The sequence below is a fragment of the Marmota flaviventris genome, chromosome 11 (assembly GCF_047511675.1).
Source record: "Marmota flaviventris isolate mMarFla1 chromosome 11, mMarFla1.hap1, whole genome shotgun sequence".
Classification (NCBI taxonomy): Eukaryota; Metazoa; Chordata; class Mammalia; order Rodentia; family Sciuridae; genus Marmota; species Marmota flaviventris.
The window spans coordinates 103,943,605-103,971,552 of record NC_092508.1 but is presented as its reverse complement, the minus strand read 5'-3'; the positions used below and the strand labels follow the sequence as shown (position 1 = coordinate 103,971,552).

The 27,948-nt window shown below is 32.7% G+C and overlaps 1 protein-coding gene across 6 annotated transcripts in view; it reads left to right on the top strand.

Annotated features, from left to right (window-relative positions):
* Positions 1-27,948, top strand: part of Ptpn4 (protein tyrosine phosphatase non-receptor type 4) — a 176,770-nt gene that overhangs the window by 67,468 nt on the left and 81,354 nt on the right. For 2 of the 6 annotated variants that reach the window (XM_071619272.1, XM_071619274.1), the window contains exons 3-9: positions 2,430-2,537; positions 16,679-16,742; positions 16,820-16,919; positions 21,048-21,092; positions 21,349-21,401; positions 21,786-21,906; positions 27,140-27,227. In XM_071619272.1, coding sequence (XP_071475373.1) covers positions 2,430-2,537; positions 16,679-16,742; positions 16,820-16,919; positions 21,048-21,092; positions 21,349-21,401; positions 21,786-21,906; positions 27,140-27,227 — 579 coding nt within the window. Of the gene's footprint in view, positions 1-2,429; positions 2,538-16,678; positions 16,743-16,819; positions 16,920-21,047; positions 21,093-21,348; positions 21,402-21,785; positions 21,907-27,139; positions 27,228-27,948 lie in introns of those variants that run through there. The other 4 variants (XM_071619275.1, XM_071619276.1, XM_027936866.2 and 1 more) reach the window with 4 other exon arrangements.

Here is a 27,948-nt window from a genome sequence, read left to right as displayed (position 1 = left end):
TTAAGTCCTTCAGGTATATTTTGAGGAGTGGGAGAACCAGGTCAAATGGTGGTTTCATTCGGTTTTTCTGAGGAATCTTCATGCTGCTTTCCAGAGAGGTCACAGCAATTTGCAGTTTCACCAGCAAAGTATGAGTGTACCTTTTTCTCCTTTCCAGCCTTTATTGTTACTTATATTCTTGGTAATTGCCGTTCTGACTAGAGGGAGATAGAATGAATATCAGTGTGTTTTTAATTTGCATTTCTATAATTGCTAGAGATATTAAACAATTTTTTATATAATATAGGTTTTTGAAACTGAGGTTTGTTCATGGAGTGTTCTTTCCATCAGTGAATGGTACCACTAATGACATATTTGAATAATGCAGGCACGTACACACATTGTCTTTGATGTTCCATCCTTCCTTATCTATAGTCAGTTGCTTTTTTGCCAATTCTGCCTTAATGAATAGATCAGTTTATCATTTTTGATGTCAGTATAGTTTAGGTCTCCATTATACTTGGTATTATCATAGGAGTCTCTTAATTTATCCTGTCTTAAAATTTTTAATATCTACACAGTATTTTATAAAACCATATGTGATCTGACCATAGCCTTGCTGCCTTTTTCCACATTTCAGAGTTTAAAAAATTTTTCATTTTAGCATGTTTATTAGTTGCAGTCAGCTGGAGGCATAGCAGAAAATGATTCTGTTACATCCCATCTAGACAAGTACATCAAACTCACCTTAGATTTTTCAAAAGACTTAATGCTCGATCTCTTCCTCAGGTCAGTTTAATCAGAATAGGAGAGGGGCCAGGAGGTAAGTTTCATCAATATAAAAAATATTTTCAGGTAATTGAATGGGCAGCAACATTGAGAAGCCCTATTTTTGAAACCCATACTTCCTGCCATTGATGAGTTTGGTAAATAATCATTTTACCAGTTCTTGCCAATAAGACATGAAGGGAAGCTCTTTGTAAAATAAGTTTACAAGGAAATGCTTTCTTTTGAACATTGTCCTGTGTGCGTATAAATTTTGGAATTGCTGTGATAATCTTGCTCACGGCACCCCAAAATAGCCAACCCTGGAATGCAGATAAGAGACATGGAAAGAAACCTGGTCCTTGATTGTGTTTTTTTTTTTTTAAACATTTAATTTTTAAAAGTAGTTAGACCAATACCTTTATTTTATTTATTTATTTTTTAATGTGGTGCTGAGGATCGAACCCAGGGCCTCGCACGTGCCAGAAGAGCTGAGCCACAACCCCAGCCCCTTTGATTATGTCTTTTATTTACTGACTTATTTAGCTCTGGAATCTATTGTACCTCTATTAAAATGTTCTTAATATTTCAGCTCTGAGATTGGATTCTGATTTACAGCTAGAAGCTTCCAAACTACTATATCTCATGAATGGATAAAGTAGTGGTAAAATATACCACTATTTACTGCTGTGTTTTCTATTATTTCTCTTGTATAAATAACACTGCAGTGAACATACTGGTGTGTATAGTTCTTTCCCCCAGTTTTGGGCTTTATGTCATTACTCAGATTCAACATCCCAGAAGTAGTTAACATTGTTTTTGCTTTTGTTTAATATTTCAAATTCCTTTCCCAACAGGTTATATCTATCTACAATGTTAGCAGTAGTTAGTATTTTTAAGTCTTGCTCACCAGGGTTTTTTTTCCACTGTTGTTTACACATGTTCTGTTGTTGTAGTGTCCCACTTTTATTTCTTTTATTACTAAACATGTTAATCATTTCTCTGTTTTTATTCATTAGTTTCATTTCTTTTTTTTTTTAGGCAATTGTACAATCATGTCTTTGTGCAATAATTTAGTAACTATGGAACTTGGGGAAGTTATAGTTACTATTACTAAAACAAGGGAATAATAAATAATTTATTTATTACTGTAGGGTTAGTGTGAGGTTAAAATGAGACATTTTCCTGAAGTTCTCTGAGCATCATAATGAAATAATAGTCCTTTATCACATTTGCTGTATTTTTAACATCTTTTGTTTCCCTTTTCATGGCATTATTTTACACAAAATTGTATTTTCAATTATAATTAGTCAAGCCAGTTACTTTTCAGTCATAATTTAGATACAAGAAAAGACATGAGAAAAATGACATGGAGTTATACGTAACTAACATATGTTAATCATACTATGTACCTACATGTTAATTATATACACATATAATTAATGTGGTACTGATAAAAATACCATGATGATAACCTGAAAGCAAGAGACATTTTCAAAGGTTTCTTTATATCTTCATATTTATTATATACTCTTGAACCAGTTTGTTTTTAAAAACTATTAAATGTGAAGGCTTTTCTCGGAACCAAGTCATTGGTATAGAGACATTTGCCATTTTAATAGAAGAGGACAAAAAGTCAAGCAGGTTATAAAGCAAAATTGGTTTCATGTTATTTTTCTTTTCAGAAAAATGAGCTGGGACAAGTTTTGTTGGATATAGTCTTCAAGCATCTTGATTTGACTGAACGAGACTATTTTGGTTTACAGTTGGCTGATGATTCCACAGATAACCCAGTAAGTTTCATTTTCATTTTAGTTTTTTCTCTCTGTTTAAAATATAAAGTCCTTTTTGTTTTAAATGTTCACTGATTTAATGAATTTTTAAATTTTTATTTGAACAGTTGGAGGTAATTCTTTTGTCTTCATTCCCCTTTACTTGATGTTTTTGTAAGTCAGCCTATAAGTCTAGTGCCAGTTTCATTAATTGTGTATCTCAGAAAACTGAAAAAAAAAAAAAAAGTATAATTCATCCTCTTGACTTGAAGAGATGACTGGGCATAAAAATTAAAATATCTGGAGACTTATTAATTTGCACTAAAATGAAATTGGATTTTTATGGTATTCATGGAGAATGATTTCTAACAAAAAATCCTTATTTTTTTGTTCAGGATAAATTTTCCAAATAAGAATATTCAAAAGAGACCTCCCAAATGAGATAGAGAATAAATTCAATAGGTACTCAAACTTATTATTCAGTATTTGTAATCATGGTTTTTTTGATTAGAAACATCAGATCATAGAAATAGAAGATAACATATGATTAAATAGTACAGCTGTTGACTTTTTAAATTGAACATTATGAAATACACTAAGGAAATATATCTTTTTATGAACCTAGATGAAGGGCTTACTGCAAATTTTGGTTGAATTCTTATATGTTTACATGGTTATACCATGAGAGACTTTTACAGAAATTATGATAGCCTTTTGATTAGTGTAGGAAGAGTTCATTTTTAAGGAAATATTATGGACAGCTTAGAAAAATGAAGAAGCAGAATAGTTTCTAAATCAGTGTTTCAGAAATCCATTATAAGACTATACTGATAGAATGTCTACAGAAAATATAAATATTGTTATAAAAAAGTAGGGGGTTTTGTTTGTTTAGTTTTCTGTTTCTTTTTTGTTTTGTTTGTATGCTACTAGAGATTGAACCCAGGAACACTTTACCACTGGTCTATATCCCCAGTTGTTTATATTTATATTTTTATTTATTTATTATTTTGGGGGGCGGTGGGTACTGGGGATTGAATTCAGAGGCACTCAATCACTGAGCCACATCCCCAGCCATATTTTGTATTTTATTTAGAGACAGGTTCTCACTGAGTTGTTTAGCGCCTCGGTTTTGCTGAGGCTGGCTTTGAACTCATGATCCTCCTATCTCAACCTCTAGGATTACAGGTGTGCGCCATTGCACCCAGCCTATATTTTTATTTTTTTGAGACAGGGTCTTGCTAAGTTGCCTCGACCGTATAATCCTACTGCCTTCGCCTCTTGAGTTGCTGGGATAACAGGTGTGTACCGTCACATCTGGCTTGTTTAGTGCCCCCCCCTCATCTTGGGTCTTAGTTCTCTGAATGAATTGTTAGTGGGAAATAAATATTTGATGTTAAATGTTACTATTTTATTTTTTGGCTTCATGTATTGATTTTTATATCACAATCAACCAGAAGAAAATAGAGGATGAAGTGATAAAAATAAACCACGGGCCAGATAATCTCAGTGAAAATAAACACTTTTAAACTTAATTAAAATTAAAACAATGTTTCCTCATATTTTGTCTTCAGATGACTTGACTTTCTCCAAGGGCCTTGAGTTATACTGTTATTTCTTGGTAAATAAACCCATATAAACATGAATATTAGGTGAAATGTCAGTAATGCAGCTCTCCCAGAAAGGTAAATTGTTAGCTAAGAAAATACCCAAAAGATACATGTGACACTGCATTGAGAGAAAAGAAAGTCAGTTGACTCCTAGATTATCTTGCTGTGCTCATAAGACACTCTAGCCAGTCTTGGCTTTAGATTGATTGGAGAAGTGACAAGACAGATTTTTATGCCAGATTTTTTTTTTTTTGCCAAAAGTGGGGTGTGACTATTTTGTGATGCTTTTTAAAAAAATGTGCTGATATTACTTTAAAATCATTTATTACTAATGGTGCAAGACTAGGATACATGGAATACTCATGAATATACATTAATACAGTGACCACCAATATTCCTATGGTTCCTGAGAAAGTGTTCCAAAAGGACTAATACTGAGCTCACATGTACTACAAGAGATAAAACGTACATCACATAATTTTGGATACAAGAAGATATTCTGTTCTAATTATGCCAGGATGAATTTAGGGAAATAAGAATTTTATACTAGGTTGATCTTTTTGCTCTCTTCTACTGTTTCTAACTTTGTCTTTTCTGTTTGGAGTGTTCCTTTTAAAATGGCAATATATTCCTTGGTTCCAGGGTTTTTAACTTGCTTATCATCTAAAATAATTGTTTCAGGAAAGTTAGAATCATAAAATTTTAGGGATCTAAAAGAGGCTTTAGATATGATCTAGTCTAATACTGTGATTTTACATGAGACATTTTTTCAGTTCAAAAAGATAAACCTGAATTACTCCCTGGCAGAACCTTGGTATTTCTAATTCTCTTTGCCATTCTTTTTCTCTGGTCTGTAATTTTAATATTTAAGTAGAAAAATTGTGAGATGCCAAAATATGTCCAAAAAGGATGTTTTTTTAAAAAATGTTTATTTTTTAGTTGTAGTTGGGAACAATATCTTTATCTTATTTATTTATTTTTATGTGGTGCTGAGGATCGAACCAGGACCTTGCACATGATAGGCGAGCGCTCTACTGCTGAGCAACAACCCCAGCCCCCAAGAAAGGAACTTTAAAGATTTTATAGTTAATATCCCATTTCTACTTGCCAGCCTGAACTTACATTAAGGTTTTGAGGGTAATGAATACACTGAAGGAAAGGGGCATCATTCTTCAAAAGAGAAAGGAATAAGGTAGTGTCATTTATGAAATATCAATTGTAGGTTTATTAACTAAGTGTTTTGCATGTATCTCATTTAATGCTATTTTTGTTTCTTTCCACATTTTTTATTTGAGCATTATAGTTGTATATAACAGTGGGATTTGTTGTTATATATTGGTGATAAACACATAGATAACAATATGATGTGGCCAGAATTATTCCCCAGCACTTCTCCCGTCCCTTCTATCTTTCTACCCCCTGGTCCCTTTCTATCCCCTCATGTAGTAATAGACAGACAATCAGTAGAGTAGAGGCAGAGGATCACAGGAAGGTAAGGAGGAAGGTAAAGGGAAGATCCTAGGGAATGAGATTGATCAAATTATGTGCATGTACTAATATGGCATAATGAATCCCACTATTATTTTTAGTTATAATACACAAATAAAAAATTTAGAAAAGAATTTGCCTTTAGAGCAAGTTCCCATGTGATAATTGATGTTGCAAGTCCAAGATCCACATTTTGAAAATCCTGCTCTAACAGTAAAATATTAAGTCAACTGAAGTATGGCTTAATTTATGTGGAACAGTTTGATTGATCTTCCTCCCTCCTCCTCCTTCTAATCCTCCTCCTTTTTTTTTTTCTGGTACTGGGCATTGAAGCCAGGATGCTTTACCACTGATCTACAATACCAGTCCTTTTTATTTTTTATTTTGAGACAGACTCTCACTAAGTTACTGAGGTTATCACTAAATTACTGGGCCTAGGGTTGTAGCTCAGTGGTAGATCACTTGCCTTGCATGCGTGAGGCATTGGGTTCGAGTCTCAGCACCACATAAAAATAAATAAATAAAGATGATGTCCATCTATAACTAAAATATATATATATATATATATTTAAATTGCTGAAGATGGCCTGAAACTTGGAATCCTCTTGCTTTAGTCTCCTCATTTTGCTGGGATATAGGTGTGAGCCACTGTGCCCAGCTAAAGTTTTTTCTTGTTTTAACATATAACTCAAAGTTGCTGAATTATTTATTTTGTCAGGCTTGAATAAATACAGAAAAAGTCACATATGGTTCAGTATTACAGTTCCTATAGTACTTGCTTTTATTTCACATGTCAGTATTTCTGTCTTATATTTCTTTCATGTGTTTTGTTGTAATAACTTAAATTTAGGCTCTTATTACCTACTTATAAACGTCTTTGGTAACCTCTTTTTAAATTTTAGCCCTGTTATACTTTCTTGAGGAATGACAGAGGTACCTGAGATACAATGAGGAATGTTTCAGAAAGAAGCAGCAGCATATGCAAACATTCAAAGTAAAGACACAAGAATGCTGTATTTGAGGAATTGAAAAAATGTTTTGAGCTGGGGATGTGGCTCAGTGATTAAGTACCCTTGATAACTATTATATCCCTGGTATCAAAAAAAAAAAAAAGTTTTAATTTGGCTGGCATATAAGGTCAGGAACAGACAGGTAGAAAAGGACTATGCTTACTTAAGGATTTATTTATATACCAAATGTAAGACATAATTCAGCTCTATCACTTTATGTTTACAGTGTAGACAATGACTAGTAGTTTAGAGATAATTGGAAGATTATTTTATTAATGATGTTACTAGGAAAAGTAATGATTGACTGTAGGGGGTGAAGAAAAAATGAGTGCAAGAAATAATTTGATGAAATAGGACTAGATATAGTTAAGGTAGAGTGAATCCATAGGGAAAGGAATTAAACTCATTAATTCTGCATTTTGTAAATTCATGGAATTTTCCATATAGATTATCATGTATGTATGTGGTTAATTACATTGACTTTCAGATTTTAAATATATACAATTGACTGTGGACAAATAGATACAATTGACTGTGTTAAATATACAATTGACTGTGTGTTAAACTTGAATCTAAATACACATAAGTTCAAGTATTTTTCTTCTTTAATTCCTTGGGGTTTTCTGTGTAAATTATCATATCCTCTCTGACTAGGGACGGTTTTACTTCTTCTCTAGTCTTTATTTTTCTCATTTTTAAATTCATTATTGCATTGGCTAAGACCACCCTTACAGTGATGAACAGCAGTGATGGGAGAGATTAATTTATCTTCTTTATCTTAAGAAGAAAGTATTCAGTGATTCACCATCAGGTATGCTGTCAGTGTAGAGGTTTTTTTCCCCCCTGAATTAATGTAATTGAAAAGTAGAACCACAATGAAATGTCAATACACATTCACTAGAATAGTTAAAATTAAAAATTCTTTCAATACCAAGTGTTGGAAAGTATGTGGAAGTGCAGATAAGAATTGCCTGTGAGAATGTAAAAATATTCAATCATTTAGAAAATAGTTTGTTAGTAGTTTAATTCCTTGTAAAAATTAAACACATTTGATATATTATACCACCTGGCAAAATCTCACATATATTTATCTAAGAGAATGAAAACATTGTATAAAACCTTGTATATAAATGTTCATAGGAGTTTTATTCATAATACCCCAAGCACAAGTTCACCTTAATGTCCATCAGTAAGTAAATGGATTAAAATAAATGTTGTATAACTGTATAGTGGGACACTGTATAATTCCATTTGTATTAAATTGTAGATCAAGCAGAATTGATAAATAGTGACTAAAAACAGATGTTGTCCAAGGCTTGGTTGACATACTACAAAGGGATACAGGGAACATTTTAGGATGTTGGAAATATCTTGATTGATAGTGGTGGTTACCTAGCTGAATACAATTGTCACAACTTAGACTGTATATTGAAAATAGGTAATTTGGTTGGACCTACAGTCCGTATTTTATTTCCTTTTTGAGGAGGAGTATCTCCACTCATTTCTTTTAAAATTCCAGTTGCTTTTTCATGTAACTCTAGGGTCTCTGTTTGCATGCGTAGTTCATGTGTCACCGAGTTGAGGTGGCTTGAATATGTAGGTTTAGGGCCTACTTTCTTTTGAGTCTTCCCTTTCAGAATTTCATTCTCAGTTTTTTGGATGTTCTGCCTGTCCTTAACTCTGTCTTCTGACACCTCTGGTCAGTGAGGCTATCCCCCTGCTTTATGAAGGAATTGAGATTGCCCTCAGGCCAACTGCTAGAAACGTCACTCTCACTTATTACAGTTTAAGAGTAGACTTTGCTCCTGCTTCTGCCTGCTTTTGGTTACTTTGCAGTGTCAGACATTACACATACACACAAACTAATACCATTAATAACAAATGTTAAGAAGGATGTTTTGAAGATGGATCTTCTGAGGATTGGATCTTAAAAGATTGGTGGAAGAATCAAACCAGAGGAAAACTCACCAGAAGGAGGAGAGAAGAAAGGGGCACAGAAATTATTTGAAGAAATAAATGACCAAAAATTTCCCAGTGATATGAGTATACAAATTAAAAGAAGCTCACCAATCTCTGTAGGATAAAAACTGTTGAAAGACAAAGAGAGAATCTTGAAAGCAGCAAGAGAAAATTGACTTACAATGAACAAGGGATCCTCAATAAAATAGGTGATTTCTTAGTAGACGCCTTGCAGGTCATAAGCAGTGGAATGATACATGTAATTTACTGATATATTCGACTGAGAATTTTGTATCTAGCAAACATGTCCTTCAAAGATAAGGAAGGAATTAAGACATTGACAAATATATTACACCTGAGGGAGTTCATTACCACAACCTGTCCTAAAAACAAATGCTAAAGGTAGTACTTCAAGATGAAATGAAAAGACACTAGATAGTAAGTCAACTATACAGAAATAAAATATCCTATAAATATGCAATTATACATGAACATTTATAAGAGCAGTATTATAATTTTGGTTTGTAACTTCACTTTTTATTTCCTATAGAATTCAGAAGACAAATACATAAGGAATAATTCCAAAATCTGTTAAAGAGTACATGTGTAATGATGTAGTTTTTTTGCATCTACAGAGAAGGGTTAAGGGTAGAGTTGTAAAGGACTACAGTTTTTGTATGTAATTGAAATTAAGTTGCCACCAGTTTAACACAGATTGTCTTTAGGATCGAATATGTAATCCTCATGGTAACGACAAAGAAAATATTTATAGACTATACACCAAAGGAAGTGAGAAGAGAATCAAAATATTTACCAAAAAAGAAAGAAACCAAAAACTAAACACAAAGAGGGAAGTAATAGAGAAAATGAAGGACAAAAAATATATGATACAAAAGTTTATGTTTCCCTGTCAGGGCTGGGTGCAATGGTACACACCTGTAATCCCAGAGGCTTGGGAGGCCAAAGTAGGAGGATCTAGAGCTCAAAGCCAGCCTCATCAAAAGCAAGACACTAAGCAACTCAGTGAGACACTGTCTCTAAATAAAATACAAAATCGGGCTAAGGATGTGGCTCAGTGGTCAAGTACCCCTGGCTATCCCCCCCGCCAAAGTATCTGTTTCATTATCAGTCATTTAAATGTAAACATACTAAATTTTACCCCAATCCAGAAACATAGATGGGATAAAGGGTTAAAAACAAAACAAAAAGTCAGGATCTAACTATATCCTGACAAGATTCTTTTTCTGTCTAAGTGTATACAAGTTGACGGGTATTTTTTTCTAGTGTGCTGTTCCTATAAATCATTTGCAGAAGCAGCCTCCTTTCACCAGGAAACAAAGGAAAGATTATATTTATCATCCATTTTTAAGAAGCTCTCCTGCTTCTGGTTCCCTGACTCAAAATTTTATGTGTTTTTATGTGTGTAACTATTACTGTTTCATGGATTGCTTCAAAGAGCCATCTTAATATTCCATATTTATGTTCTTTTTTAAAAGAATAGTTTTAGTTGTAGATAGACACAATACCTTTATTTTATTTATTTGTTTTGATGTGGTGCTGGGGATTGAACCCATGCCTCACACATGCTAGGCAAGTGCTATACCACGGAGCCACAATCCCAGCCCCCATATTTATGTTCTTTAAAAATAAGTAGATATTCTATTTGAAAAAGAAGATACAAATGCTTCTGTAGCAAGATGGCAAACATGCACATTACCAATATATTAATCATTTATAATGCACTAAGTATTTTAATTTTATTATCTATTTTAGACCTATTAACACTGTAAGTTGAATACTGTCATCTTCGTTTTATAGATGAGAAAATTACTATACTGAGAAATGAAGTAGTTTGCCAGAGATCACAAAGCTACTAAATGATAGAATAGTTCCAAAGGTATGCCATTTTCATCAATGAGTGCTATTGAGACCAACAAGAGATTGACCTACAGGGGCACTGATTTCAGATGTAACCTACTGAGTCAACCCAGACCTCCCTGGCCTTTTGGAAAGCAGTAAGCAGTATCTTCCTTTAAGTGTGAATACTTGGATTGGAGAAATCAGCCAGTGTTCCCATTTGACTTGTGACACGCAATGAAATGAGAAAAGCCTCTTTGCCCAGGATTTTGTTATAACATAGTGGAAGCATAGTCAATCCCTTATCAACTGTGGGAGTCAAGCTATATGTCCTATCTCCTCTCTAGAAGTATTCAAAAAAATAGATCCAAACATTTGAGGAAAGTTAACACTGTGAAAGAGATGTACCCACATGATTAAAACAAATACTTTATAGAGGAAATAGAGCAATATGTAAAGATGGGAAAATAGCTAATCTTGAGATTAATAGAGATGAAGTGAATTTTTACATGTAAATTGCATAGAATGGTGCTTGAAACATTAATAAGTGATCAATATTAATATATAAATGAACATGAAAAAGAACTATATTAGCATGATTAGAGAGGATATTATATCCATGCAAAGGAAACAATGAATGATTTTGGAAAATAAAAATACGATGGTCATAATAAAAAAGCTCACTAGTTAGGATAGAGTAGATAAGGTAGAATAGTAATGCTTTCACCATGAATGGATGTAGCAAATATAACAATACATTAATATTTCAATGACAAAATAAATACCAAGTTTAAGCAAACAGTCATATAATCTTCTTTTCAAATGTAACTTTTCCACAAATTCAGTATATATTAGACAACATATTAGGAATTTGTATAAATATAAATTTATGTTAGAAATTTCATTACTATATTTTGGATGGATACATAAATTAATTTGTTTATGAAATGCTGTATAGAATAAACAAGAGATTCATCCAAAAAAAATGGAATGAGAAATTGGCTTTGAGAAGACTAGAATGGTTCCGTGCCTAAATACAAATCCTTCCTCAATTGATGATGAAATATTGTCCCTTATTATCTATTAATATTTATCAGATATTAATGATTTTTAATACAGTATTATCGTACTTGAATATATATTGCATTGCATACAGTTAATCTTCTCTTGGATGCAGCACAGTAATCCAGTTGGTACAACAGTTGTTGGAACAGAGAAATGCAGTCCATGACCATAGGTTGTAAAATGACCTCAATGCCCATTTATATAAGAACAAAGAAGGGTTTATAATACTTGTTCTCAAGATGTAATGAAACAGTTTCTGTAAGAAATTACACTCCTAGATATGTACCCAAGACTTAAATATATATCCACACATAAAAATTTGTATTAAGATGTTTATAGTAGAATTATTCAAAACAGCTACACAGTAGAAAAAGTCCAAATGTCCATCAAGTAATGAATGAATAAACTAAAAGTAGTATATCTATACAGTGGAATTTTATTCAGCAGTAAAAAGGAATGGCATACCACTGATCATTCGCTAGGATGGCGAATTAAACAGCTCATGTTGGTAGGCATGATGGTATATGCCTACAGTCCCAGCTACTTGATTGTCTGAGGCAGGAGGACCAAATTTAGTTCAGGAATTTGAGGCTAGCCTGGGCAATATAACAAGATGTTTTCTCAAAATAAATAAATAAAAAGCTCATGTTGATGAGGAGGTGGAGAAATTAGAACCCTTGTACATTGAGGATGAGGGTGTAAAAAGGTACAGCCACCAGAGAAATAAGTTTGACAGTTTCTCAAAAGTTAAATATAAAGTTACTATATGACCTAACAATATTACTCTTAGGCCTTATACCCAAGAGAAGTGAAAACATGTTCACATAAAAACTTGTACATAGTTGTACATAGCATTAATATTCACAGTAGCATAAAACAAAATAGCTCAAATGTTAGCCATAAAAAAGACATATTACAATATAGATAAAACTTGAAAACATACTAAGTGCAAACTGAAAACAAAAAAGGCCACCTATTATATGAAATGTCCAAAATAAGTAAATCCAGAAACAGAAAGTAATTTATGGATAGGGTCATAATGAGACTGATTATTAATAAGTATAGATTTTGGGGGAGTGTGATGAAAATATTCTGGAATTAGTGGTGATGGTTGCACAATGTAGTGAATATACTAATAATATATACTTTAAAATAGGAAAATTTTATGGTCTTGAATACATCTCAGAATGCTATATAAAAATTTATCCTGGGTCTGTGGTCATATGCATTTTATCTTTTGATCAATATTGCCAAATTGTCCTCTATCAAAATGGTACAATTTATACTCTTAAGAAGCTATGGATGAGGGTACCTGTTTTTATCATGTTCTTGGTGTTGTGGTATGTGATCAAAAGTTTTAGTCTTTGTCCGTGTTGTTTTTGAAAAGTAATAACCTAGCTGGGTATGGTGATGTGTGCCCTCAATCCCAGCAACTCAGGAGGCTGAGATAGGAGGATTGCAAGTTTGAAGTCAGCCTCACCAACTTAGACCCCCATCTCAAAATAAAAAATAAAAGGGCTGGGGATATAGCTCATTGGTAAAGCATACTGGTTTAAATCCCTAGTTACCACCTACATCACCTCCCCCCCCCAAAAAAAATTAGAAAGAAAGAATAAAATAATAATCTGATGTAGATTTGTGATTTATTTCTCTATGATCCAGATTGAACATCTTTCATAAATTTTTTGCCATTTTATTAAGTATGAACATCTATTACTCATTGATTTTTTTTTTGTCTTTTTCTTATTGATATGTAGGACTTCTTTATGTTATCTTTTACCTACTTTTTCTTTTGACCGAGGGATGTACTTTTTAAATTAAATTATTTATTCTAATTTGTTATATATGACGGCAGAATGCAATTCATTTCATATTACAAATATAGAGCACAATTTTTCAAGTCACTGGTTGTACACAAAGTATTTTCACACCAGTCATTTCTTTATACATGTACTTGGTGGATCTTCTACCCCATTTCCCTTTCCTTCCCCTCCCTCCCCTTTGTCCTATCTAAAATTCCTCCATTCCTCCCATGCTCCCCCACGCATCGCCATTATGAGTCAGCATCATGACTGAAGGATGTATTTTTATCATGAATACTATCATTGCTGTCCAGTAGTACTTGTTACAGCTTTGCTCCATCTTTGAAGTTAAAAATAAGAATCTTGAGTCATATGTCATTGACATCACTGATGAGGGCTGTTAAGTTTCTTAGTACTTATCCTTGTACTCCTTCTAAAGCTATGACAGTTTACCACATCTGTTTGTGTATGTAATTGTTTTTCTTATATTCAGAATATTTTGAAGGGAAACTGAATGAGGAACTCAGGCTTTGGATAAATTATTTGATTCTAATTTTGATTTTTAACAACCTTTAAAGTAAATGTAGTTTACTACTTTTCATAGAAAATATGAAAAAAAATTACTAGATTAATATATGGGTAAAAAGATAAATGGGTAGATAAATAGCATAAACAAATGTGTTAAAACAGGGCTGAAAACCGGGAGACTATTTGCAATGGAATAGTTATGCCACACCCCCAACTGTTGAATCATTCATGCCTAGACAGTCTTCAATAAATATTTTTATTCATATTATATGCCAAACCTTGTTCTTGGTTCTGACTATCTTATGTTGACTGAAACAGATTTTTCCCCTTATTTTTTTTAATTGGGACATTATAGTTGTACATATGATGGGATTTTTTGTTACATATTCATACTTATATACAATATAATAATATGATTTGGCCAATATTATTCCTCAGGACTGAAACAAGATTTTATCCCTGACCTCTTACAGTTTATAATCTAATGAAAGAGATAACAAAATGGAAAACCGAACATACTGTAATTGAGAAGATGTTATAAAAGTTGAATGTTTCCTGCTTGTTTATAGAAAATAACTGAGTAACTGGGAGCTGTGTGACATACTTTGGGTAGAGTGGTCAGTGAAGGAGCTCCTTCTGAGGAGATAAGGTTTAAATTAATACAGAGGAAGAAGCCAGCCATAGCAAAGCTGAGGAGCATTTCATGAAGTGGAGGATTGAAATTGAGGACCCTAAGGGTATCTTTTGAGAAACAGGAAGGAGGCCATTATGGCTAGAACTTAATAATTAAAAGTGGAAAAGATAAGAAGAGACCTTTCAAGTTATAGTAAGGACTTTGGACCTTTACATTGAGAAATTATCAGGAGATGTTAAAGCAAAAGATTGACACAATCAAGTTTATGTTAAAAGACCAGTAGTTTCTAGATGGAGATCAAAGAGAGAGAAAAAAGAAACCGAGAAAGCAATTAAAAGGCTATGGCCCGTGGGGCTGGGGATGTGGCTCAAGCAGTAGCGTGCTCGCCTGGCATGCGTGCGGCCTGGGTTCGATCCTCAGCACCACATACAAACAAAGATGTTGTGTCCGCTGAAAACTAAAAAAAAAAATAAATATTAAAATTCTCTGTCTCTCTCCTCTCTCACTCTCTCTTTAAAAAAAAAAAAAAAGGGGGTATGGCCCAGTGGCTTGGGAGGCTGAGACAGAAGGACCAGGAGTTCAAAGCCAACCTCAGCATCTTAGTGAGGCCTTAAGCAACTCAGCAAGACTCCATCTCCAGATAAAATGTAAAAAAGAGCGGGGGATGTGGCAGTGGTTAAGCATCCCTGGGTTCAATTCCTGGTACCAAAAACAAGGGGCTATGGGCAGTGCCTACACTAGAAATATGGATGGTGGCAGAGTAGATGGAAAAATTTTGTTCAGTTCTAGGTATAGTTTGACAGTAGAATCAACATATTACAGATAATGAAGAAGAAAATTCTTGGTATATTTCCAGCTGTTTCTTAAAATTTTAATGGGGCTGGGAGCTTAGTGGCAGAGAACTTACTACCTAGGCTCAGTCTCCAGCAATACATACATATGTATGAAAGTAAATAAGTAAATCGATGCTTTGCTTGGAATCAAATATGGGTGGTGGTAGGTTTTAATACAGTGATACATAACATATCTTGTAATGCTTTGAAAATACTGTTTAATTTTGGGTTCTTCCATTTTTTTTAACTGAAATATGTTGGCAATTGAAGTATTTTCTGAATTCAGTTATAATTTTGCAGAAATAGAGCTTAATTGGCATTTGAAAGTATTGAGACTGCTTAAAATCCTCACAGCCAAAAAGTAGTTCTTCCCCAAACTAAACATTTTTAAAATTTATTTTTTAATTTTAATTTGTTTTATATGACAGCGGAATGCATTACAATTCATATTACACATATAGCATGCAATTTTTCATATCTTTGGTTGTACAAAAAGTAGAGTCACATCATTAGTGTCTTCATACATGTACTTTGGGTAGTAATGTACATCTTATTCAACCGCTTTTCCTATCGCCATGACCCCTCTCCTCCTCTCCCTCCCTTTTGCCCTATCTAGAGTACATCTAATCCTCCCATGCCCCCCATCTCCAAGCCTATTATTAATCAGCAATCTTAAAACAGAGAAAACATTTGGCATTTGTTTTTTTGGGATTGGCTAACTTCACATAGCATTATATTCTCCAACTCCATCCATTTACCTGCAAATGCCATGATTTTATTCTCTTTTAATGCTGAATAATATTCCATTGTGTGTGTGTGTGTATGTGTGTGTATGTGTGTCACATTTTCTTTATTCATTCATCTACTGAAGGCATCTAGTTTGGTTCCACAGTTTCCAAACTAAACATTTTCTCTTAGAAAATATGTGGGTTCTTTGAGGTGGGGTGGGCAAGTTTAAAGTAACAGAGTAGAAATTAGAAAATTTATTTTCCACTTATGTACTTAAAATTTTGTCTGAGAGTATCAAGCCACAAAATTTTATTTATGAAAGAAGGGAATTTTTTTAACTTGCCAGATAAAATAGTTAAATTTATAGAAGTTACTTCCAGTTGCTGCAACTAAGCATCTTTACTTTTGAAATAGAGGTTATTGCACAGTGGATACTTAGATGGGAAATTAAAATCAAAATCTTAAAGCTAACAAATATATTCAGTAATTTCTATCATAATTTTGTTATATATTTGATATGAATAATTTGTAATTTAATGATTTTTTTCTACCTAAGCCTTTTCAAAAATGCAGTTTCTTAGTGTTGCTCTTCAAATGCAACAGATTTGCAAGAATTGCTATATTAGATACTCAAAGAGAAAAGAAATCAGTCTTCTTTATTTATTTTTCAGAGGTGGCTGGATCCAAACAAACCAATAAGGAAGCAGCTAAAGAGTGAGCATACATATTTATTTGATGTTTTGCAAGTACACCTTATAAGGATAAAGGATTAATATAAACTTATTAATTAGAACTGCTTTTATTAATTCTAGGAGGATCTCCTTACAGTTTGAACTTTAGAGTCAAATTTTTTGTAAGTGACCCCAACAAGTTACAAGAAGAGTATACAAGGTGGGTTTATGGAGCATATTTGTCTTGAAAACATTGTCAAAATTCTAATATGAAATTTTGAGGCAAAAATAGATTACCATTTTATACCTTTCCAGCCAGCACAGAGAAAAAATTATGGATAATCTAAGATAACTATTACTTCTCCTTTTGGATGACTAAGAGGGCTTTAGAGGATTAGATTCTCAGGAATTCCCCATCCACCTCCTGAGCTGAACAAACTCTGCATTATTTATTTACTTATTTATTTTACTTGTGAACAGTGGTTAAGAAGCAATGCTGTGAGCTGAGGATGTTGCTCAGTGGTAAGTGCTTGCCTAGCTTGCACAAGGGCCCTGGTTCAATCCTGAGCAGTGGAAAACAAAAGAAGAAGCAATGCTGTAGTTAAAAATGGTAATCAGGTGATGCCAAAATTGTGTCCAAGGAATGGTGCATAGTGAGAGTTTTCCTTTTTTTTTTTTTTTTTTTTTTTTCATGTAAAAGCATATTCTAAGGCTGGGGCTGTAACTCAGTGGTGGAGCACTTGTCTCATGTGTATGAGGTACTGGGTTCTGTCTCAGCACCACATAAAAATAAATAAAATAAAGGTGTTGTGTTCATCTACAACTAAACATTTTTTTAAAGCATATTCTGTATATATTTTTTCCTTTCATTGAAGGGAACATAGAATTTCTAAAATACATTACCATCATGTATAAGAGAAATGGTTGTCAATAGATATATTTTTTTCCCTTATTTGTTTTATATCTTTGGTTCCAAAGAAAATACAATAGACTCTTAAAGGATGCTGTAGAAGGTTCAGCCTTTGCATGCCTTCTTTATTGCCCATCTTAATTCTGAACTTGTGTTAAAACTGTCTTAATTTTGTTGTCACTTGTTCTTAGTGAGGGATACACAGGAAAGATTCAAATGAGCATTTTTGTTAGATTAAGCATTAGGTGAAATGTTTAGGGTAGAAAGAATACAGAAATACTGACAGTATGATGTCATTATCCAAAATAACCTGAATAATTATATTGCATTGCTTGAAAGGTAAAATTAGTAATTAGTTTTTAAAAATGAAAAATTAGTATATTATACCTTCTATAGAACATGTAAGAATATAGGTCAGCAACTACATTGAGAATTACTCCAGAAGTTAGGTGCCAAATGGAAAATATGTACCTAAATCACGTATAGACAAAACATTTGGTTTTCATACATTGTTTATTGTTTAGAATGTTGTGTTGGCATAGAGAAACAAAAGGATAAATCAAAGATACTTAGTTAGCCTAAGATCCTATTCTTAGATGCCTGTAGTGTTTTCAGTATTAAACCAAGCAAGAAAAATTAGATTGAAATACTTTAGGATCTTTTTCTGTGTATTTGTTGGGGGGAAACTGGGTATTGCTTTTTTAATAATGAAAAAATTCAAGAATACAGGGTATTCCTAATATTTGCAACCAGTAGTAAAGTCCAAGCTAATTATCTTGAAAAATAAAGTATATTATATTAGTACCCTTTAATTTAATATTATAGCCCTTAGTCAAGTTTGTTTTTGAATAATTAAAATAGTAAGATCTTTTATAATTAATTCTCAACGTAGTAAAACTTGCCCTGATTTTGCATGAATTCCAAGGAAACTACTTTCAATCAATGAAAATTTTTGATTTATAAAACAGTGTTAAATGTATTTTATATTTCCAGGTACATATAATAACTTGAAATTGAATAATAAAATATTTCACAGCTTTTATTTTATATAACTAGACTCCAAATGTTTAGAAAATAGTCATGATTAAAATCTAATAATTAGATTTCTAACATGTTTAATGTTTATAAGTTTGTTAAAGTAAGCAATTAAAATATCATCAGTTATAGCCAGGTACATAATTTACTTCACTTAGAACTGCCTGAATTTCTGAGTGGAACTTAAATGTGTTGATTCTTGCACAGCATGTGTTGAAAATGTAATTGAGAAACAAATGTGTCTCACTGATAATTAAGTCAAAATAACTTTTTGACAATGAAGAAAGTGAAGTCAAGTTAGACTTTAGTTGCAAATGAACTTGTGCTCAGTCCCTACTCTAGAGGATTATCTTTGTTTTCACTAGAAATAATGATCTTTTTCAAAACCCCATATGTTTTTGGAATGTTATAGAATCTCATAACTGGTTTGGCAAAATGTGGTACTTGGCTAGTTTTTATTATCATAGTGTAATTAGTGATTCATTATCCTGATTACAAATTACCATCAGTTAGGAGAGTTTTAAACCATTCTAATTAGCCACTTCTCTTCATAGTCTGATTTAATAGATCTCAGATGGGACCTTAGCATAGGCAAGCACCCTCCACCCCCACCAGCAGATTCTTATACATATAGCCAGGGTAAGAAGTACTTTTAAAATTTTAGTACTTGTGTAGACTTAATCCGATGATCCTGATATAAGGACACTCTGTGCATAGCTACCAAGTTTTCAGGATTTAGTTAAGACCCACAAAACAGCAAATCTGCTATATCCCCTTACTCATTGAGTTACTGTTTTGAATAAGTAGAAAAAAAAGAATGTAGTCAAAGGGCTTCCATTAAATGTCATTCAGTATTGACAAGTGCTGGCATCATTAGAATTGGGTTTTTCCAATTCCCAAGATACAGAAATTAGGCAAATTATATTACTTCTTTTTTACAAGTGTAAAAACGAAGGCTTAGCCACATTTTAAGTAATTTGCCCAAGATCACAGGCTAATTTAGCCTGGTACTTAAATTCTAGCTTCTACTCTAATAGTCCTACTTGCTTAAACAAGTGTGTAAGTAAAATTCAGTAAGGATAGGCCATACTTGTATAGGATTTGCAATATTATATCAAAGATAATACATGACCCCTAAATCCTAACTTAAGATTCTTTCCCTGCTGGGAACCGCGCGCCCCCCCCCCCCCTTTTTTTCTTTCTTTCTTTTTGTGGTGCTGGAGAGTGATTGACCCAGGGCCAGGGCTTCATTATGCTTTGTGCTTTACCACTGAGTTCTATCACCAGCCCATCTTTAATGTTTAATTATGAAACCAAATAACTTTGATAGAAATACACAGTCTTGGATTATCAGTAATAGTTGTAATATTGTGTATTAAACTGCACAGGGAATTTATGTACTAAATTAATATATGAAAACAGGATATTTGTTTCAGTATTTTTTTCTTTTGGTAATGAATATCTGATTCTTTAAAAACTTTAATTATTCTTCAGTAATTTGAATATTGTCATGGAGCTAGTTAATGACAAGCCACACTAGAATTATTATTTAATGAGTTTTGATTCATGGCATGTATTCTTATTTTTTTAGTTAGGTGAAATAAAATCTTAAAATTTCCTGTTAAAACATTTTAAACCATAACATTTGTTCTTTTGCCAACATCATACAGCACAGATGACTTTGTCCAAGTACTGATAATGAGTGAATGGCCTAAGCACTAGCAGGGATAGAAGAAGGACAAGGCCATCTTCCAAGCAGCCTCAGCAGTCTTGTAATAGGATGCTTATGTTCTCATTTGTTTTCAAGAAATTGGTTACTTGACAGTTCCAATAAGAGTAGATCAATAATAGAAAAAGGAACTTAGGTTGTTTTTCTGATCAGAGATTTTTTTTTAAGTCTAATGAAAGTGGACAGTTGCTTTTCTGCAGTAAGCCTAATGATAAAATTATCAACACAAAGGTATGTCCTTGCAGCTGGATTTCTCAGCAGAAAGAAAGATTTTCTTCAACTGGTTTCTAGTGCATTTGCTGTCAGCTCTCCTTTATGTCTCGTGCTCAGCTTTTCTGTGCTTCTCAGTTTACTTTCTGCATACATCAATCCTTAAGAATATTTTCCTTTAATCTTCTCCTTTGGTCACATAACTTAGAAATCTTGAGAAGTTTTGTAATAGAAACAAGACATTCAAAGTATAAAATTTAATTTATCAAAGAATTTTAAAGATTTATATTCATGGATTTATGAAAATTATTTTTTAAAATATGTGCTAATGTATGCACTTGCTAACATTATAGGTGCTAATATATAAATTATAAAAGTACTAAATATTTTCATTTGTTAACATAAGTGTACGGTTTCTCAAAACTAAAAGTGTAATTCCAGTAAATGCTTATTTTTTTTTTAAGGTACCAATATTTTTTGCAAATCAAACAAGACATTCTTACTGGAAGGTGAGCTATTTAAAATTTTTTTAAATAGACTTTAAAATTACTTTTAATTCTGCATTCTTGAAGTAATCAATTATTAAAAATTATCAAAAATGTTTACATTTAATATGAATGTTTTTCATCATATAAGTTTATTTCTTAATAGTTAAAATTAAATCACATGAAAACTTCAGCTATGAATAGTATAACATAAATTATAGCACTTTTGAAGTTACTGTGTTTAATCTTGGGTTATGTATTTTCTGTTTTGCTTTATCAGATTACCCTGTCCTTATAATACTGCTGCCCTTTTAGCTTCATTTGCCATTCAGTGTAAGTATCATCCTACTTTAAGATCAAATAACATATGATTTGTGGCCTGATAGTATATTTATTTTAATACAGGAGTTCTTTAGACATGTTATAGTGCAGTAAATAGAAATTGTAGAGGAAATTGAATGTTCAAATAGTTAACAGTGCTTTGATGTTTGAAAATTTTTTTTTCTCTGAAATTGAGACCTAGAAGAATGTTGTGAATTATTGCAGACTACTTAAGTGAACTGTAGTAATTCATTTAACATTCTTCTTAATTGGTTACATTAAAAAATCCAAATATTTTACTTCCAGAAATACAATGGAATTGATGGTATTGCTGCTTTAACTATAATAATTGGAAGTTTTGTTTTTTAATGTGAAATTTTTTCTTTACATTATTAGCTGAACTTGGAGACTACAGTCAGTCAGAAAACTTGCCAGGCTACCTCTCAGATTATTCTTTCATTCCTAATCAACCTCAAGATTTTGAAAAAGAAATTGCAAAATTACATCACCAACATATGTAAGGATTTGTTTAATTTTCTGCTTATTTGGTAAACTTATTGGTGTCCTTTTTAGAGGAATATTGTAAATTATTTCTAATTTTATTGTTTACTTAACACAGAACAATTACTATTATATAAAGATAAGATTGTTATAAAGAAATGTATGTGATCTCTACTAAAAATGTGTTTTGCTTATTTCATAGAATATGTGAGACTTCTTTTTATTTCTGTTAACAACCATAAAGCTATTTGTTAACAGATATTTATGTGTTATTATACAAAATTATTCTTTACAAATAAATTTTGGAATATTAATAATATATATTCATAACTTGCAGTTCAGTCTACTTGGTAAGCCTTTCTTAGTTTTTAGCTATATGAAAGGAATTGATTCTGTTTGGTAATGAGCCAAAAGCACCCTTTGTAACACTAATTTTATGAAAATATTCATTTAAAAATAGTGGCATTTTTTCAGTTACAACCATATTCATCTTTGATTTTTTTTTATAAGTTTGATTTTCTATGACTTTTTTTTTGTTTTGAATAGGCAGTAATATTGTTGATTGGTTCATAGTTCAATTTTGCTTTAACATATGATTCAAAATACTGAATCCTGGAGGAACTAAGGCAATGTTGCAACTTGGCTAAGACTCTGAGCTAGAGAACCAGATTGTCTGATTTGAATTTATGGTAAGGTTACTGTCTTATAACCTTGGCCAAATTGCTCTAAACCTCTGTTTCTCCATTTTCTTGTATATAAATTGGGGATGATAAAAGTATCTATCTCTGGAGTTACTTTTAGTCCTCAGTGGAGAAGTTCTCAGAATGGTGCCTAGCACATTGTAGGTATAGAAGAAATATTAGTTCTTACTAAGAAAACTTACTTTCATTTGGTAATAACCTATGTATCTGAAAATGTATCTAAAACATGTTGGCAGATTGGCTGTTGCCTATTTTTGTATGGCCCATGATCTAAAAAATGGGTGTTTGTATAAATGGAGAAATATATGTACATACACATGCAAATTTGTAGTTTTTATGTATGTGTACATATTGAAATTTCACAAAATCCAATGACCATAATAAATACCTTTTGAGACAGATACTCCAATTTGTTATATATTGACTATGACTGCTTTCATACAATAGCACAGTTAAGTTGTTGTTGTAGAGACCAGCTGAAAGCCTAAAATACTTACTATCCAGTCCTTTCCACTAAAAGGTTTGCTCACCTGGAATCTAAAGGGACTAATGACTGAGAATTGTAATAGAGTAGTGTAAAGTAGTGAAGGGGCTGACTTGCGCTAAATTGCTGTATATTGAAAGTTTTAACATATAGCATATCTGAACCAAAGAGTTAAAGACTAGATTTTTTAAATTTACCAATAATGAAAAATATTTTCTATAAGGAAAAGGTTTATTTAATGACACAGTGATTACATATTTCTATTTGGTTGAAAGAATTGATCATCAGATCTGCAGACAAGGATAAAAAGAATTATCCAGTTTAATGGGGATGGGTGGAGGGGAGATAAGCTCTGTATTTAACTTAATGAAATGTTTCAGAAAAGGGAAGTATAACCTGCCATCTACCCTTTTTTGTTGGTACTGGGCATCGAACCCAGGGGCACTTGACCACTGAGCCACATCCCTGGGCTTTTTTATTTTTTATGTAGAGGGCCTCACTCAGTTGCTTAGGCTGGCATTGAACTTTTAATCCTCCTGCCTTAGCCTCTTGAGCTGCTGGGATTGCAGGCACTGTGGTACAGTGCCCAGTTTTGCCTTCTTTTTGAAGAATCACATTTGTTATGATCATACATTGGCAGGTTGTTGGCTCCCTTTTCTAGTATCATTAGTGAACAAAAGGTTGATACCTTTTCTTTAGTAGTTTATCACTTTTGCTGTACTGTAGTTTCATAGCATCAGATAACTAAGGTTGTTAGAACTGTGTATGAAATTGGGTGTTTTGTTTTGTTTTGTTTTTGAGGTACTTGGAATTGAACCCAAGAGTGCTCTACCACTGAACTACACCCTCAGCACTTTTTTGTTTTTGTTTTTCATTTTGAGACAGGGTTTCAGTAAGTCCCCAGGTTAGCCTCGAACTGAATGAAGGTCCTCCTGCCTTAGTCTCCCAAGTAGCTGAGATTACCATCATGTGCCATCACACCTATCTATTTTAAAAGACTTCATATCTAGAGCAGGGTTCTCAAATTTATATTCACAAGAATCACTTGGAAAACGTATTAAAAAGATAGTGCACCACAATCAAGTGGGATTCATCCCAGGGATGCAGGGATGGTGCAACATACGTATATAAATAAACATAATTCATCATATTAATAGGCTTTAAAAAAGAATCATGATCATCTCAATAGATGCAGAAAAAAGCATTTGACAAAATATATCACACCTTCATGTTCAAAACACTAGAAAAATTAGGCATGGTTGGAACATACCTCAACATGGTAAAAGCTATATATGTGAAGCCCAAGGCCAGCATCATTCGAAATGAAAAATTGAAAGCATCCCCTCTAAAAACTGGAACAAGACAAGGATGTCCTCTTTCACCATTTCTATTCAACATCATCCTTGAAATTCGAGCCAGAGCAATTAGACAAAAGAAAGAAATTAAAGGGATACAAATTGGTAAAGAAGAACTCAAACTATCACTATTTGCTAATGACATGATTCTATATCTAGAAGATTTAAAAAAAAAATTACCAGAAAACTTTTAGAACTAATAAATGAATTTAGCAAAGTAGCCAGGATATAAAGTCAACACCCATAAATCAAACACATTCCTATACATCAGCATTGAATCCACTGAAAGAGAAATTAGAAAAACTGCCCCATTTATAATAGCCTCAAAAAAAAAAAAAAAAAAGATAAAATACCTGGAAACCAATCAATCTAACAAAAAAGGTAAAAGACCTTTACAATGAAAACAGCAGAACACTAAAGAAAGAAATTAAAGAAAACTTTAGAAGATGGAAAGATCTCCCATGCTCCTGGATAGGCAGAATTAATATTGTCAAAATGGCCATACTACCAAACGTGTTATGCAGATTTAATGTAATTCCTGTTAAAATCCCCATGACATTCTTCATAGAAATAGAAAAAGCAATCATAAAATTTATTTGGAAAAAATCTTAACACACACACACACACACACAAAATAACCCAAACAATAAATGGACTAAGTAAGGAACTGAACAGACACTTCACCAAAGAAGAAATACAGTCGATCAACAAATATATGAAAAAGTGTTCAGCATCTCTAGCAATTAGAGAAATGCAGATCAAAACTACTCTCAGATTTCATGTCACTCCTGTCAAAATGGCAGTCATCAAGAATACAGGCAACAATAAAAGTTGGTGAGGATTGGTAAAAAAGGTAAACTCATATATTGCTGGTTGGGACTGCAAATTGTTACAACCACTGTGGAAAGCAGTATGTAGACACCTCAGAAAATTGGGAATGGAACCACCATTTGACCCAGCTATCCCACTCCTCGGTTTATACTCAAAGGACTTAAAATCAGTATACTACAGTAATGCAGCCACGTCAATGTTTATAGTAGCTCATTCATTCACAATAGCTAAACTATGGAACCAAGCTAGGTGTCCTTCAATAGATGAATGGATAAATAAAATGTGGTATATATACTCAATGGATATGGCAAATGCCATAATTTTACTCTTCTTTAAAGCATATGCCAGTAAATTAATGGAGTTGGAGAATATCATGCTAAGCGAAATAAGCCAATCCCGCAAAACCAAAGGCCGAATGTTTTCTCTAATATATAGATGCTAATTCACAATAAGGTGGGAGTGGGGGGGACTAGAGTTCAGAATAATGTTACGGTAGATTAGGTAGAGGGAAGTAAAAGGAGGGAAGCGGAGGGGAGGTAGGGATAGGAAAGATAGTAGAATGAAACAGACATTATTACTTTATGTATATATGTGACTGCATGACCAATATGATGTACACTACATGTACATCTACAACATGTACACTCAGAAAAATTAGAAATTATATCACATCTATGTATATCAAAGTGAATAAATGCATTCTACTGTCATGTATAATTAAAACAAAAAAGTTAATTAAAAAAAGAATCACTTGGGATACTTATTAAATGTTACAGTTTGACTTTATCCTTTCTGTTGAACTCTATTTCCAAAACCATCTGTGATGAAAGACCAGTCTTCCCCCAGTCTGTCATTATTATGTTATTTATAATATTTTGAAATGTGTAATAACAATGAATTACAAGAAAATAAAATGGAGAAATAAAGCAAAGACATTAAAAAATTAAATCCTAGGAGCTGTGGATGTATCTCTGTGTAGAACACTTGCCCAGTGTACAGGAGGCCCTGGGTTCAATCCCCAGCACTATCCAAAAAAAAAAAGGGTCCTATTTTTTCACTATTAGATTCAACTAACATAAAATGATTGCCAAATATCTATAAAAGTCTTTGACACTCATTTCTGTACTTGGTGTGAAACAATATCTGTCTGTGCATGACACTCAAGAAAGCATTGCCCTGAGAATCTGCATATTTCAGAAGCACCCCATATGATGTAAATGCAGCTGTGGTATGTGAACCAATTTTCCAGAGGAAATAATGCTTCTAATTTATATATAAAAATGGCTTTGTTAGAGCCATAAAACTATAGGAGTAAATTTATATTAAAAAAAAAAAGATTTTACATCTAGAGCAGTGGTTTTCAAACCTGCTGTAGATGTCAAGTCTTTAGAAAAGGATCTACTCTGGGTGTAGTGGCACATGCCTGTAAGCTCAGCAACCAGGAGGCTGAGACAGGAGGATCACAGGTTCAAAGCCCCAGCAATTTAGCGAGGGCCTAAGCTTAAGTTTAGCAAGATCCTATCTCAAAATAAAAAGGGCTGGTACATCATAGCTCAGTGTAAAGCACCCCTGGGTTCAATCTCCAGTACAAAAAGAAAAAAAATGGATTCACTCATGTTTCTTAAGAGTTTTCATAAATTTTTAAAACTTACTGTATTAATGTATTTCTGGAGAAAACAAAAACATTCTGGAAGACAATAGTTTGAGTTACTGAAAGTGTGCTCTCCAAATGTATTAAATGTTACTATTCAGAACTAAGAGGAAGAGTCATAGATGGTGGTTTTACAAGATTTAATTAGACTGTACATTTTTCCAGATAAATAACCTTTTACTAATTTGGGTATATTTGCAATGGATAACCTGATGATGTCTTTACAGGGGCTTATCTCCTGCAGAAGCAGAATTTAATTACCTGAACACAGCACGTACCTTAGAACTCTATGGAGTTGAATTCCACTATGCAAGGGTAAGTGAAGAAAATAAATTTCAAAGTTGTTGAATTAAGCTTCATTACTCAGTATCAAAAATACTGTAATGCCTTGAAAGGCTTAGGTAACAGATGAAATAACTTACAATTGCTGTTGACATAGTTGAACTGAAAATTTCTTCTGAATATAAATATTTTTTGCAATAACATTAAGACTGTTAAAGTGCACTTTTCATGGTTCTTCTTCCAGAACGTTTTTTATAAAGATAGTTTTTGTAGACTATAGGAGATAGTCTTAGAATATTTAGTCTATAAAGTAAAGGTTAAGTTATAAGAAAAGTAGTCTTTTTACTCTTTGATAATCATCATAAAAATGTTTTCACAACACTGAGACTTGTATTGCTGAGCTTGATTTTCATTATTTCTAGTATCGTAAATTTTTATTTATAAAGCACAAAATGGAGCATAGTAACATGTTTTGTTTTTATCTGCCCCAGTCCCTTTATTAACTTAGAATTTACAAATCACTGGCTTTTCCTGTACAACACTATATAACCTCTTTTTTCCTTGCATCAAACTGTTCATCCTATGAAAGACTGTTAACTTCTTGTCATAACATAATTCTGTGTAGCTATTCTTCATTTGTGGCTCTATTCCTTCTTGTGTTTTTTTTTTTTTTTTTTTTTTTTTTTTTTTTGTCAAGAGGTTATATATTCCTTTAGAAGTACCTGGAGTATAGCTGTTCTCAGTGGAATTATAA